Below are 15,871 nucleotides of genomic sequence, written 5' to 3' on the forward strand. Positions count from 1 at the left end.
AAGACTTTCTCCTTTTCTCTGCCGTTCCGTTCTTTACCAGGCAGGTGGTTGCACCTGACCTGAGAATCGCTGGAGAGGCCCTTTGATTTCTCTGGTGCCATCTCGAGGTGTTATTTTAGTATTTGAGACCCTTGTGATGTTGCTCATGTACAATTTGTTTATCACTTGACAGGGGCACCAAGCTCCTTCCTTCCTTGAAATGAAGCCGTCGCTCTAGGAAGCCAGCTGCTCCCAAGAGTGTTCCTGCTCTGAGTGTGTGTTTGACTGGCTGCATTTCATCACGTCATCATTGCGGCTTGAGTTTTCTTGATGGTCATTTTTTTAAATGAATTCTGTTATGGGAAGTGCCATTAAAAGCACTTCTAGGTCTAGTCATTCTAGTCAGCAGTACACAGAACAGGATCCTAAACCCTTGGGAAATCCTCAGCCTGTTGTGCCCAACCCATGGTGTCCTGTGTTTTGGCCTTGTCCACTGAGTTAGCTGTGACATTCATCACATATTACCTACCTCCTTCCTTTGCAGAGCTGGAGAATCAAGAATCTCGGGTCTCTGAAATCCACAGCCTTGTTCATCGGCTCCCAGAGAAAAACAGGCAGATGTTACAGCTGCTCATGAACCACTTGGCAAAGTAGGTTTAAGACCGATTGCTGGCCCTTTTCTCACCCCGGGGAAGTTCTTATCTTTGCACTGAAGCCAGTCTCCGTTCTGCTTATGTTTCCCCCTCCCACTATTGCATCAGGAGTGCTGCAGGCTTAGGACAGAAATGTGTGAAGTGTTAGCTGCCGTGGACGGCAGCAGCAGATGTCAGATGGTTTTTGCAGAGGAGGCTGGGGAAGTGCCCATGTGACCGGGCCACCAGGCAGACCTTCCAGGGAGATCTTTGCTCTTGTGATGGTCAAGGGCAAACAGGAGTGAGTCCTCTATGATACCAGGTCACCGCGCAGATTTTTCAGGAGTTATATGTTCTTGTGATGATTAAGAGCAAACAGGAAGATGTTATGGGTTTACAGACTTTGCATTTGGAATAAAGAGGCCCGGATTCTAGAGTTGGTTCTGTTTTTAACAAACCCCTTCCCTAGCTCTGGACGAGCCACTGACTTCTCAATTCCTTAGTTCTTTCACCTGTCAAATAGGGATAGTAAGCTCCCTTTTCTCTACAGTGTCACTGATTTTAAAAGTTACATGTATCAAAGCCCTTGAAATTTAAAGAAGAGAGGAATTGGTAGATGCCCTCAGAGATAATGAAAGAAAACCAGTGGGGGCCTGTTTTTCCTGCTAGGATATTTATACTCTTGGAACTGTTTAGAAGTTTTGTGTATTTACTGTTGCTTGGCCCTTTTCGGATTGGCCTCACTGACACCCCTTCCGGTGTCAGCCACCGCATGTGTGTGTGGTCTAACCTCCCATCAGTTTTGATGGATGTTCTTCATGGGAGACTAGAGCGTAAGAAAAGACAGAGTGTAACAGTTACCCTAAATCGTTCAACTCTGCGTTCTATGGAACTGATGTGTTATAAATCCAGCCCTTACCCACATTTCGTTCTGCCATTAAATCATTTCTTTGGGATAAGTTGATACTCTGCTGAGGGAGATGATCATGGTTTGTTTTCATATTTCTACCAATATGATATTTGATATTTTGGAGAGAGAGTATGTAAGTTACCGTGAAGATTTCCACAGACTTTAATTATGAACAAATGAGTATTTTGCATGTTGTGAGAAGTAATTAGGCAGAATCAAGGGCGGCTTTGTTACAGGTCAAGTTTTTTTTTCTTGCCCTGCCATATCAGAACTGCACGTTCGGAAACAATTAAGCTTAGTGGAGAACGTGCAAGTTTGCAAGGAGAATGCCGCAAAAGTGTCCGAGAATCATGATGAAGTGTGTTTTAAATGATGGGAACTGGGCTTTAAAAAGTAGCTCCAGATGCTCTCAGCTGGCGGTGTGGTTCCTGTGCCACACACCCTAGTCAGCATTTGTTAAGTGGGAGAGCTGGTTCAGAGAGGACCTGCACACTTGAAGGGCCTGCCTGCACCAGAGCAGAGGAGGTGCCAGGTATACCGCAGCCAAGCCCACGACGGGATGCTCATGCCTGCTGTGTGGCCGCTGGGTGTTAAGGAGGCCTCCGAGCCTGCTGGGAGCAGCTGGACAAAGACAGCAACCAGATGAAAGCAGCTGGGCTTTTCAAGCTGTGCTGTTGAGATGAGGGTTTAATCGGACTGAGAGAGACCAAGAGTAAGTGGTGATCCAGCAGAGCCACAACTAAATCTTCCCATTTGTAAGTGCCCTGAGAATTGTTAGGAACCTTCAAAGAAAAAGAGAGGAAAAAAAAAAAAAACCCAAAACCCTCGAGGTGGGTATCGGGCAGTCGAGCCTCCTCACCTCCGGTGGTTGGATTGCTGTCTCCCTCTTGTTCTACCCTCTTCTCTCCCAGTGAAGTCCGCTCTGGCCCTCACCCGAGAAGACGTACACGTGGAATATGCAAGTTACAGCTGCGATCTTGACTTTGGCCTTCTAACGAATTGAAACCAATTTTCTTGCTGGACTTGATTTGTTTTATAGCATTTCTGGAACATTATGTCTCATCTCTGATACTTAATGATTTTCTTTGGTTCTGGGAGGTTATGTGGCATTTCTTTGTTCGTGTAATCATTAAGAAGTCTACTGCTAGACACCCCCCTCATGGCTGTAATGTGAGTTGGTCAGGGCTGATGTTAGAACACACGGACTCCCATTCTCTGCACGCTGGGTCCTTGTTCTCTGCAGCCTCTAGATTTAAAATGTCGTGGAGGAGTTGGTATAAATGAGTACTGCTGAATCCGGTAAGGAGTATTTGTTTACATCTGAAAGAATTTTCTGGAGCCCAGCGGCATTGTAAGATTCCACGTGAACTCTCTATTCTCATTGACAGCAGCGTCCTATTTTAAAATCGAACAGGAAGGGCAAGTGAACTTGGGACAAGGGGTTTGTCTGTTTCATTCCTGTTTTCTCAGGTTCGAACTTACCCGAGGATACGCCTGAGCTATTGTTCCTCCGGTCCACTTACTTAATGGTCAGCTTCCTTCCTCAGTTTTGGTTTCAGGGTTGATGCTGCTGGAAAAGCCGGTGTTTACTTCTCTCATTACCTACTGTGTTGGCCCTGTGAGTCCCAGGCATCTGGTTCAAAGGGAAGACATTTTGTGTATTTTTTAAACTACTCTTTTGAAACACTTTCCAAAATTGATTTTCTTTAGCTCAGGAGGGAGAGTTAAGACATTTTATATTTAATCCCAAGTAGAAATTCATTCAAAGGGGAAAAAAGTCTTAGGGGGAAAGAATAAAAACCCCAAACCTCCACGCAAATGATTCAGGGGGCATCCAGATCACAGAGCTGTTGGATCTGTTTCAGACCTCAGAGGGAACATAAAAATTATAGGCAACTCTGCACATATTTTTTGTTGTTCCAGCATAAATCTACTGTGATAATTAGATGTTTGCTCTTTGGATCCTGGAATCTAGCATACAGCCTGGAGTCATGTGCCTCAAAACTCAAAGCACAATGAGGCTCACCTGGGGTGCTCGTTTACGCTGACAGGGCTGGGCCCTACCCTCGATCTACTGATTTGGACCCGCCTAGGAATCTGCATTTCTGATTTACTTCCCAGAAAAATCAGGTTCAAACAGTCTTTTCAGAACCAGTGGCCTAGAGAATGGGCCATATGCGAGAATTTTCAAGGAGGGAGAAATGGTATTGAGAGACATGGGCTGGGATTTGGGAGGGTGTGGGAAATAGGGAAGAGGAAACTCAAAGCAGTGAGTTCAAACAGATTTTATTTTCATAATGAAATTACTAAAAATAAAATTCTGGTTTTGATTTCTCATGTCCTTACAGTTCAACTTTGCATTAAACTGGGTGTTCAGCGAATGACTTTGTTTTAAAAACACACATGAAGCATTTTTAGTAGTAAGGAAAACTGCCCCCAGCTAGCTGTAAGACCTTGTTGAAATCATTCAATCTCTTTGAGCCTGGTTTTCTGAGTTCCCTTCCAATCATGTAACTCTGTGTATTCATGAGGTAGAAGGGCGATAAAAAAAAAGAAAAAAGAAAAAAGCCCAATCTTACCATTGTAGAAGGAAATAAGAGTAGATGAATAATAAAGACTAATTTCATGGTAGTTGCCTAATGTTATAATGACTCCAAGTATGTTGTATATCCCCACACATACCGTTCACAGTGGCTCGTTGTAACTTTATCATAGTGTTTATGCTGCACAGGAGGATTTCAGAGGGCCCTCTGTACATCAGGGCTGACTATTAAAAATACCTTTCACAGCTGGTTTTCCTAAAACACTTTTTCAGAAATAAATCTTAGTCTCTTTCCTGAAGCACCTATTCCTTTGTTGCTAGGCCCTTTTCTTGCTTCTCCAGAGAGGTATTGTATCATTTTAGATGCTTTGGACTGCAAGAAACAAAAAATCCAATTCAAAACGGCTTAAACAGTAAGAGAATCTGTTGTCTCATTACACACAATCAGTCCTGAGGGTTAGTGAATTTCTTGGCTCATGAAGTACTCGGGTTATTTCCATAGTCCTGGTCACGGCCAGCTTCACTGTGTTGGCTCACCCCTCTCAGGGTCAGAAGATGTTGCATTGCACGCTGCACATTCATGGTTGTCACTCATGGTTGTCCAGAGGCAGAAAGGCACTGACACCTGAACAACATGGGTTCAAACTGTGCGGGTCCCTTCATTTGTGGATTTTGTCCACTAAATATGCACTATTTATCTGCATAATGCAGTATGTTGATTGAATCCATGGCTGTGGAACCAGAGATATGGAGAGTTGACTATAGACTTATACAAGGACTTCTGACTCTGCCGGAGTGTGGTTCAAGGGTAGCTGTATTTCCTCCTTGGGTCTGTTCTTAAGAGGTGTGATGATGCTTCTCCCAGAAGTTCTCCAGTAGACTTCCCATCTCATCTCAGATTTGAAGCATTTGCTGGCAAAGGTAATGGGACCATCATGGTTTTTCACCCCAAACAGGATTTACCTGGGCCATTTATGGGAGGCATGGATGCCAGTATAAAAGCGGAGCTCTGGATAGGCAGCCCATAATGCCTACTGCAAATAATTTAGGTAAAATAACATTTAATAGTGAGTATTAAGTCTACTGAATGGTCTTTGCATGGTGTGCTAACACGACCAGGACATATGGGATAAAAGGTCCTTTTTCAGAGGGGAGATGAACACACCCGCAGCATGGACACGTCTACACTGAAATTCTAAGATTTCAGGGGGAGAGGGGGGAGAGAGAGAAATGGGGAGGCCAAAATCAACTTCAGTCCCATTGCCGCTTACTGTTTCCCTATGGTTCTTTTCATTACCTGAGTATCGGATGTCTATTTGGATACTGTGTTACGTGTTGTGACTTTCCAGAAATGATGAAATTCTGTAGATTGCAGGGATAGTGAAGGAACGTTGTAGGACAAACGCTTGGCATACGAGTGAGACCTTATCAAAATACGCAGACTCCACAAGTTATCAAGGGTTGGGTGTCTAGTGGCCTGGTTGCTTTCTCCTTCCCGTGACTGGGGTTCGAGGACTTCCAGGCACCCCTGCAAGTCAAGAAGGATGTCTTCACATTTCCTTAGTGATCGACAAGCAGAGTGAATTGGGCTCATGTGAAGATGCCTGTGGTTATAAAGAAAGTCACTGCTAGGCCTTGGCACCAGGGAGAATGGGCCTCAGTAGTTAACTAGCATTCCTTGAGGTTCTCAAGAAGGGGTCCAAGTAAGGAAGGTGGGCATGGATCCTTGGCATTAATGTATATCTTACAGATACTCCCCTGTTCCTTCTTCTTCCATCCCAAGTCTGGAAGAGAAGATTTAGCTACTGGAGAGCTGTTGAATGCATGAGAAGAGCTAGTTGTTTCCTTGCCGTCAAGACTCGTCCAAACAAAATAGCTACGGAATTTTACAGAGCACATTTAAAAGAAAACAGTACTTTGGAGATGATGGCTTTCTAAGATGGAAAGCTCCTGTGAGCTTCTCTGGCCACCTTCCCCCAGCCATACACCCTGGCTTCTGAACCTTTCTTCTCTCTAGTAACCACGAGACACCCACTGCTGCCGGCACAGAATTGCTTGGCTGCTGGGCCACTTGGGGTGTGGCCTGCTCCCCTGCCCACCCCCTCCCAGAGCCACGTTGCCCACATTCCCCATCGATCCCTGCCCTGAACTGATAGTCCTGGGGACTTTAACCCCTAACTATCGCTTGAATCCGTCCTCTTTTCTCCGAGTCCATCACTACCCCCTCCCCCGCCCCATCCCAGCTGTCATCATCTCTTTCCCAGACTGCTTGCAAAGGGCTCCTCACCGCTTGTTCTGGCTGGTGGAGCTCTGGCTCCCTTCCTGTCCGCAGAATGCATGTCCTGTAACTGGGGAACTTGGAACACTGTGGATCTCAACATGTGATTCCCCTGCTTCAAAAAAAAAACTTCAAGGGCAGCTTTCCCGTGGCTCTTAAGATAAAACTCTGGATACAGCCTCCCAGGCCTTGTCTGGGCTGGGCCCTCTTAGTCTTTGCAGCCTGGTGTGTGTCCCTCATGATCCACCCCCCCCCGCGCCCCCCGCATGGTGCATGGTAGACACGTGTGAGTAGCTGTAGGAGTATCTCCACCATCTCTCAGCCATCCTCTTCCCTGCTCCCTCCTTTTTTGCTTCTCTCTCTGTCTGGAATGGTCCCTCCTCAGCTTCTGCCTCCCAGAGTCTACCTCATTCTCTAGCCTCAGCTCAAATGCCCCTGCCTGCAAGAATCCTTTCTGCCTCAGGTGCTCTCTCGCGTTCCTGAACCCCAGTAGCCTTTCCTGGTTCCTCTCTTGTAACCTGTATCATGTTCGACCTGGCGGGACAGTTTACAGGCGTGTGTCTTCTCCGTCTCACTGGGTCATGAGCTCCCGCGGGACAGGCAGTGTGTCTTCCTTTATCTTTCTTTCTTACCTAGCGGTTAAAAACAAGGGCCTCTAGCCAGAGCAGCCCACACATGTGTTCTCTTTTGTATTTTGGTCGCACACGTTGCTGTTTTTAAAACTCGGACAGGTCTCCCGGCATTTTTAACAGGGGTCACTTTCCTTGAAAACATTCAAATCTCCTTGCTAACAGCTGGCTGGAACTGTGCAAAGGCCACTCCCTGTGCCCCCAGGCATGCCTTCTGCAGTTCGCCTAGCTCCTAACAGGGCCCCTGGTGCCTGGCCTGTTTTTTCCCTGCCCACCACCTGCGTGGCCGTGGTGCAGGCATTTGGGTATTCAGCCCCCGACCTGCCTGTCTGCTCATCCCGAAAGAGGGCCTTGATATTTGGTGATCACATAATGAACAAGCAGAAATGGGCTGGGAGGTTGTTTCCTGACCAGCTCTGTTTTCTTCCTGAAAGATTTATGTTTTTGATAGATTGGCGGTCCCTGGAAGAAGTGAGAGGTGCTGCTTCCAGGCCTATTTATGTGCAGGGGGCGGGGAGGAGAGTGTATTTTTTTAAGACTAAGAATGGGATTCTCAAAGGACCTTCTCTAGCTATTTTTGGCAGAGCCAAAGGAAAATCTATTTAAAGGGACACTGCAAAGAGGACAACCACATAGTTTAAAACAAACAGGCAACTTAGCACTTTAAATTAATGGAAATGCAGAAGAAATCGGAGCTCAACCCTTGTTCAGCCCAGCTGCCAGACCTTCACTTACCCAGGAATTTCTGTGTCCTACAGTCTTCCAGCCTTGCCTTCAGGGTTAGGAGAAGGAAAGACGCAAGTTCAGTTCAAATTTTTGGCTTAAAAAAAAAAAAATCAAAAAATTTCCTGAGTTCAAGGAACTAAATCTTTCACATTCACATCATAAGAAATACCCATTCTGAAAGGGGAAATGCTTGGCTTCAAGCTGTTCGAGCTCAGGAGCCTCAGAGCTCCTTTGATTTGGGTCTCTTGTTTGTTTTGAGTTGTTCCACTTCTGTTTGAGTTATTTTTTTTCCAGCGACTTTCCTGGTTTTTTTTTTTTTTTTTGGAGGGAAGAGTTAATTAGGTTTATTTATTTGTTTTTAATGGAGGTACTGGGGATTGAACCCAGGACCTCGTGCATGCTAAGCACGCACTCTGCCACTGAGCTATACCTTCCCTGCTGCGACTTTCCTGTTTTTTGATGCACCTCTGATGCTTCCTCCTCTGGAGCCATCGAGTCACCTGTGGAGTTCCCTTTCAGATCCAGGGAGGAGCAAAGAAGCGGGTGCTTTCTTTTCCTTTCTCAATGATGCTCCAGTTATTTCAGGGTCTTACAAAAGTGAGAGTATTAACAAGCAGGAACACAGTTTAGTTTCTTCTTTGCCAACCCTTAGCAGGGTCAGATTTATTTTCCTTCCTCCCTCCCTCCCTTCTTTCCTTCTCCGCCTCTTTTCTGATTTTCAGTTCTCTCCTTTTTTGTCAGTGGGTCTAGGTAAAGTTTTTTTGTTTATCTTTTTGAAAAGGAGCTCTCAGTTTCATTGATCTTTTCTATTTGTGTTTTTATCATCTCTTTCATTTATTTCCGCCCTTACAAGCCAGATTTCTTCTGCATTGGCCCTGGGGGTGGTTTCATTAAATGTCTGTCTTTGGCTGAGCGTCAGTGACTGATTTCACTGCACTGCGTGGTGAGCATTATTAGCAATTCTTTCTTTCTTACACTGACTGGTCTTCCAACCAGCTCACAGCTACTGTGGCTCAAACAGTGGGGGCTGCAGTGAGACAGCTGGCAGACTTCAGGGTAGTTGCAGTTCATCTGTAGGTGCTTGAGAGCACAGTGATGAAGTGGGAACGTTCTGGAGCCACACTACATAGTGTTTTGCTTGTCTCTTCTGAAACTTTGCATGGATGACTTCACCTCTTTGTGTTTGAGTTTTCCCATCTGAGAAAGGAAATATAATAATTGTATCAGAAATGTTTACATTGCACATCAGATTATCTTGGCTCCTCCCGTGCATACTTCGTGTGTACTTCAGCTATCACCGTGGTGACCGGTTGTGCAGCCTCCAACTCATTTCATGCAGGTGCAGCCTGAGAGCTTGTAGCCTCATGCCCGTGGCACGTGCCCCAGCCCCGCACCTCCCACCCCAGGGAGGCATGACATAAAGTGGCGTCCGCACATGTACTACGGGGAAGCAAGAGGGTATTAAAAAAAAAACTCCGAGGGGAAGCCTTTGACTAATGAGACATGGAAACCGGGCATCCCAAATACCAGTCACTAGGTAGCCTCTTGGAAGATGATCCCAACAGGTGGGGCAAGTCTTGGTGGCTGGCTTCTCTGCCTCATTCCCCCTGAGGACCTGCTGGGAGAGTAGGTCCTACAGTCCTTCACCTTAGGCTCTTCTTTCTGGGAAAACCTTAAGACAACAATAGTACCTCCCCTCTTAGAGTCCTTGTGAGGATTACATTAATTAATTTATGTAAAGCCCTTCGAAGAGCATCTGGCAAGTAGTATACCCTCCATCAATGTAAGCTTTTACCATCTCTTTGAGAAATCAGGGGATGGGGGACAGAGGGTCAGGGAGCTCTGCCTTAATGTAGGGGACAATGGAGAAATGGTTCTAACAATTAAACCAAAATAAGGCATTCTTACTGAGGAGATGAGGCTTTCTTCATAGTTCTCTTATTGGCAAGCAAAACCCTTATGCCAAAAATGTATCACACACAGCTCTAATCCACTGGGGAGATTTGTGTGTGTGTGTGTGTGTGTGTGTGCGCGCGCATATGTTTACTTTTGCTTTTGTTTTCTTGGCAGTTTGTGTGCATTTGGCCCAAAGGGCTGAGCAGCTTTCTCACCCTTCCTAGCAAAGGATATGCCAGGATAGGGTCAGCCAGGAGAAAGGGCTGTTGCTTCCTGCATTCAGGTCATAGCTTACACCAAGCCGAACCCTTCCCTGTGAGCATCAGGGCTCTTCCGGTTTCACATGCCCTGTGGAGCTGTGCACCTGTTTGAAAGAACAAGCCGTATGGGGCTGCTTCCCATGGGAGGGTAGCAGCTCCTCACCCTCCTGCTTCTTGGTGTCACAAGGCTGATTTCATCTCAGGAGCAGCTGTCTTTGCTGCAGTTTAATAACTCTTAATTTCCTGGAGGGGGATGACCCATTATATCATGAAGACTCATCTTAGTCTGAATGGTCTGGAAATTTCCACTCGGCTTCGAGATCTTCAAAATGTTTCTCCTTGTGGGAGAGTCTGACTCGCCTGCTTTCTTACTCAGTGTGACTGCCTCTCAGATGCCATTCCCAGACTGAATAGTGTCATCCAGTGTGAGAATACTTCTCTTTACTTCCGGTTTACCCTCAGTGCAGTCTTCACGTGGGTTTCCCTCCCTGAGTCACTGAAATCTGTAATGAAGTATTCGTCTACGCTCCAAGGAAAGTTGTACACGTATTGGTCTTCATTCTGTCTTGGTAGACACTTTTGCAGTTTAACTCAAAAGAGGGTTTGAAAAAATATTAAGGCGATTTGAATTTTGGTGTCAACCCTTTCTGCTTTCTCACATATATCGAAATGTTCTCCTTTAAGCTGTTTAGCATACTGATTTAGTGTTTCCAATCTGCTATTGTTAAGTGTAAGTCACTATTTCTTGGTTCTGTTCAGTAGGTGGTAGAGGAATCCAAAATGTTCGGCTCATTGGTGTATTGCAAGCAGATCTTCTTGTGCACTTGGAGATGCATGGGATTTGATAGCATACGGTCACTATTTTATTAAAGTCAGACTTTCAATGAGAAGTTGAAGTAACCCTAAGGCCTCAAGAAAGAACTGGTATATTAGGTCTCTGGTGGTAAAGAACAGAAGTCAACTTGGCTAATTAAAAAAAAAAAAAGGAAGAGAATTTATTGAAAGTCTCCTGGGAGTAATTGAAAGTAAAGTTGAACCATCAGACATTGGAACGCACCCTCAAGGGCCCTTGTGTGCCTTGTATCCGACTCCGTGTCCCTGCGCCATTCACTCTTCTCTTCCAAATGGTTGTCTCAGACCTTGCTTCCTATTTCACTTAGCAAATAGATGTGACTAGAAGGATGTGCACAAGCCACCACACCTGTGCCCATGTTTCTACCTTCCCTCCACGTGTGTTAGAGGGACACTCAGTGCTCTTGCCTACAGGCGGTCCCCTCACTGGGGCACTAGAGCTGTTCTCCAGTGGTATCCGGAAGGATTTGGCCCCAGCAGTTTTCCCCTCTGTCTCCTTACATCCTTAACTTCAGTTTCTGCTGAATCTTTCGCATCAGCACATGTAATTTCTCTGACCCTTTACAAATGAAGAACAAAAACAACAAAACAAAAGAATTTTCTGGATCTTGCATCCCCTTTTAGATACCATGCCGTTTCTTTATGCTCTTCTTGGCAGAATGTCTCAAACAGTTGTCTCTGTTAGATGCCAGGATGCCCTCTTGGACCAGCACTGCTCAGGCCTTTGCACTGACCGCTCCCTTGAGATGCCTCCTGTTAAAAGTGGCTAAGTCAGTTTCAGACTTCCCTTCCCTGATCGTTCTGAAGGGTCTCACCCAGCTTTTCACTCCCTTCTCCTTGAAAGGCACTCTTAACTTGGCTTCCAGGACAACACACTCTCTCCTGGTTTTTTTTCCTGCCTCCTTGGCTGCTCCTTTTCAGTCTTGTTCTCTGTGTCCCAGGATCAGTTCCTTGGGGCCTTAGACCTGATCTGCCCTCTTTCTCTCCTCTCCCTCCCCAGTGAGGCCTTGCTCTAGAACTATAACCTCCAGCTCCTGTGCTGTACCCGCTAGCATTGCTTCATTTTTTTTCCATAACATGTATCACCATCTAATATACTATATATTTGACTTATTTATCATCTTCTCAATGAAATGTAAGCTCTGTGAGGTCAAAAATTTGTCCACCTCCACATTGCCCACAACAGTGCTTTGCACATAGCAGGAGGCAAGCTGTCGATATTTGTTGAATAATGAATGAAATAAAGAGTGGGAAATACCCAGGAAACGCACGTCTCACCTCTGGCCTCCTTTGTCTTCTTGTGATTCCACTCCAGGCTAACGCTGCCTGTAAAGGGAGTGGTAATGGCCTCTCGGGGAGTGCACCCCCTTCTGTGGTGAGGCGGTAGTGGGGTACTCAGCTGGCATTCTTAGAAGGACCACGTGTAACAGGCGAGGGACAGTCTAAGGAAAAATTGGACGCCATTTTTCAAAGGTTGCCGGGCAGGCAGAAACATCGAGTACTCCAAGAGTTGTGTTTGCTGAAACACAGTTCTTTACCTTAGAGAGTTCCTGTGAGCCTCAGGCCTTGGCACAAATATTAACTCTGCGGTGGATCTTGTAAGTGCCTAGATAACCCTATTATCCATCATTGTGTAGAGTATGAAACCACGATAATGATAAACACAAAAGAACAAACACAGCATGCAGGTACTTCCCTAGCACCTGGTTCTGCAGCGCGGTTCCCCAGAATGCTTGATTATGTTTTCACACGAGCTCGCTCTTCACGAAAGCCTGGGGCCTCCCTTCAGAGCATGTCTTCAGGGCCTCCCAGAATCACCTACAGGGGTGTTTGATGGAGTGAACGTGCTGGCTTGGTTAACCCAGTCCCCAGAACTAGACACGTTGAAACACGTTTCCTTAAGTCACCAGGCAACTGGGGGTTTCCCGTTTCAAACCTGCCTCTCAGTCTAGCCGGCTGGTCAGGCTTTCTTGTCCTCGCTGTTGAAAGAGAACTTTAATGTTTTGCTGCTTTAAAAGCCACACTTCCCTTCTCACTAGAACTGCCACCTACCCGCTCTGCATGCCACTTAGACAGGAGTTTCTCTTCCAAACTGGTTGCTTGTCTCCCACAGTTGATCTCCCTGGCCCTAGGGAGATGGTTAAAGAGGAGAAAAGCACGGGCAAAACCATAGATTTTCCTTTCCTTGTTGTGTCATTAATGTGTTGTGACTCTTCAAAGAAATTTTTTTATTGAAGTGTAATTGACTTATAATACTAGTTCTAGGTGTGTAACATAGTGATTTGATAGTTTTACACATTACTTACTGATCACCATGATAGGTTGGCTTACCATATGTCCCCGCACAAAGTTGTTGCAGCATTACTGACTGTTTTCCTGATGCTGTACATTACCTCCCCGTGATTTATTTATTTTATAACGGAAGTATGTTCCTCTTAATCGCTTTCACCTATTTCTCCCATCCCCTGACATCCCTCCCCACTGGTGACCACCACTTTGTTGTACCTGTGAGTCTGTTTTTATTTTATGCTGTATCTGTGAGTCCGTTTTTATTTTATGTTTGTTCATTTGTTTTGTCTTTTAGATTCCATATATAAGTGAAATCATAAAACATTTGCCTTTTTCTGTCTGACTTACCTCACTTAGCATAATACCCTCTAGGTCCATCCATGTTGTCACAGATGGAAAGATTTTATTCTTTTTTGTGGTTGAGTAGTATTCCATTGTGTGTGTGTATCACATCGTCTTTATCCATTCATTCATCAGTGGACACTTAGGTTATTTCTATATCTTGGCTACTGTAAATAATGCTTCTATGAACATTAGTGTGCATCTATCTTTTCAAATGAGTGTTTTTGTTTACTTCAGGTAAATACCCAGAAGTGGAATTACTAGATTGTATGATAGTTCTATTTTCAGTTTTTTGAGGAAACTTCATACTGTTTTCTGAAGTTGTTGTACCAATTTACATTCCCACCAACAATGCATAAAGGATTCCCTTTCTTCTGCATCCTCAATAACACTTACTTCTTGTCTTTTTGATGATAGCTATTCTTATACGTGTGAAGTGGTGTATCACTGTGGTTTTGATTTGCATTTCCCTGATGGTTGGTAATGTTGAGCATCTTTTAATGTGCCTATTGGCTATCTGTGTCTCCCTTGGGAAAAATGTCTATTCAGATCTTTTGCCTACTTTTAAAGTCAGATTGTTTCTTTTTTTGATATTGAGTTGTATTAATTCTTTATGTATTTTGGATGTTAACCCCTTATCAGACATATAATTTACAAATATCTTCCCCTGTTTGGTAGGTTGCCTTTTCATTTTGTTGATGGTTTTCTTTGCTGTGTGAAAGCTTTTCAATTTGGTGTAGTCCCATTTGTCTATTTTTGCTTTTGTTACTCTTGTCTGAAGAGACAGATCCAAAAAATACCACAAAGACTGATGTCAGAAGAGTTTCTGCCTGTGTTTTCATCTAAGAGTTTTATGGTTTCAGGTTTTCCATTTAAGTTTTTCATCTATTTTCAGGGTTTTGTTTTTTTTTTTTTTGTTTTTCGGTATATGGTCTGAGAAAGTGGTCTAGTTTTATTCTTTCGCATGTAGTTGTCCAGTTTTCCCAGCATCATTCATTGAAGAAATTGTTTTTTCCCCATTATACATTCTTACTTCTTTTGTTGTGAATTAATTGACCATGTAAGCGTGGGTTCATTTTGGGGCTCTCTGTTCTCTTCCATTGGTCTGTGTGTCTGTTTTTGTTCCATTACCATGCTGTTTTGATTTCTGTAGCTTTGTAGTATAGTTTGAAATCACGGTGTGTGATACCTCCAGCTTTCTTCTTTCTCAAGATTGTTTTGGCTCTTTGGGGTCTTTTGTGGTTCCATTCAAATTTTAGGATTATATGTCTTAGTTCTGTGAAAAGTGCCTTGGGCACTTTGGTAGGGATTGCATTGAATCTGTAGGTTGCTTTGGGCAGTATGGACATTTTAACAATATTAATTCTTCAATCCATGGGCATGAAGTATCTGTCTATCTGTGTCATCTTCAATTTCTTTCATCAATATCATACATTTCAGAGTACAGGTTTTCACTTCCTTGGTTAAATTTATTCCTAGATATCTTAATCTTTTTGTGCAACTGTAAATGGATTTTTGTCTTTAATTTCTCTTTTCTATCGATTGTTATTAGTAAGTAGAAACACTGTAGATTTTTGTATGCTAATATTGTATCCTGCGATTTTACTGAATTCATTTATTCTAAGTTTTTTGGTGGATTCTGCAGGATTTTTAGTATGTAGTATCATGTCATCTGCAAACAGTGACAATTTTACTTTTTCCTTTCCAATTTGAATATGTTTACCTCCTTTTCTTGTCTGATTAATGTGGCTAGGACTTCTAATACTATGTTGAATAAAAGTGGTGAGAGTGGGCATCCTTGTCTCTTCCTGCTCTTAAAAGCTGATGTTAGCTGTGGATTTGTCATATATGGCCTTTATTATGTTAAGGTATGTTCCCTCTATACCCACTTTGTTAAGAGTATTTTAAATCATAAATGGATGTTAGATTTTGCCAAATGCTTTTTCTGACTCCATTGAGATGACTTGATTTTTATCTTTTGTCTTGTTAACGTGATATATCACACTGGTACATTTGCAGATTTTGAATCACCCTTGCATCCCTGGAGTAAATCCCACTTGACCATTGTGGGTTATCTTTTTAATGTATTGTTGACTTCAGTTTGCTAGTAGTATTCTGTTGAGAATTTTTGCATCTGTGTTCATCAGGGATATTGGCTTGTGAGTTTCCATTTTTGTATTGTCTCTGTGTTTAGTATCAGGATAAAGCTGGCCTTGTAGAACGAGTTTGGAAGCATTCCTTCCTCTTTAATTTTTTGGCATAGTTTGAGAATAGTAAGTATTAACTCTTCGTAATGCTTGGTAGAATTCACCTGTGAAGCCAATGGTCCTAGACTTGTTTCTTGGGTGTTTTCTGATTACTGATTCAGTTTTATTACTAGTGATTGGTCTGATCAGATTTTCTATTTTTTCTGAATTCAGTCTTGGGAGATAGACTGTTTCTAGGAATTTATCCATTTCTGCTAGGTTGTCTGATTTGTTGGCATACGGCTGTTTATGGTAGTGTTACTATTTTTGTATTTCTGTGGTATCAGTTG

At 43.8% G+C, this 15,871-nt stretch overlaps 1 protein-coding gene across 3 annotated transcripts in view; it reads left to right on the forward strand.

Annotated features, from left to right (window-relative positions):
* The window catches only part of ARHGAP26 (Rho GTPase activating protein 26), a 414,773-nt gene that overhangs the window by 259,909 nt on the left and 138,993 nt on the right, over positions 1 to 15,871 (forward strand). For all 3 annotated transcript variants that reach the window (XM_031449262.2, XM_031449260.2, XM_064484408.1), the window contains exon 17: positions 524 to 629. In XM_031449262.2, the coding sequence (XP_031305122.1) occupies positions 524 to 629 (106 nt within the window). The remainder of the gene's footprint in view (positions 1 to 523; positions 630 to 15,871) is intronic.

This window comes from Camelus dromedarius, chromosome 3, assembly GCF_036321535.1.
Source record: "Camelus dromedarius isolate mCamDro1 chromosome 3, mCamDro1.pat, whole genome shotgun sequence".
Lineage (NCBI taxonomy): Eukaryota > Metazoa > Chordata > Mammalia > Artiodactyla > Camelidae > Camelus > Camelus dromedarius.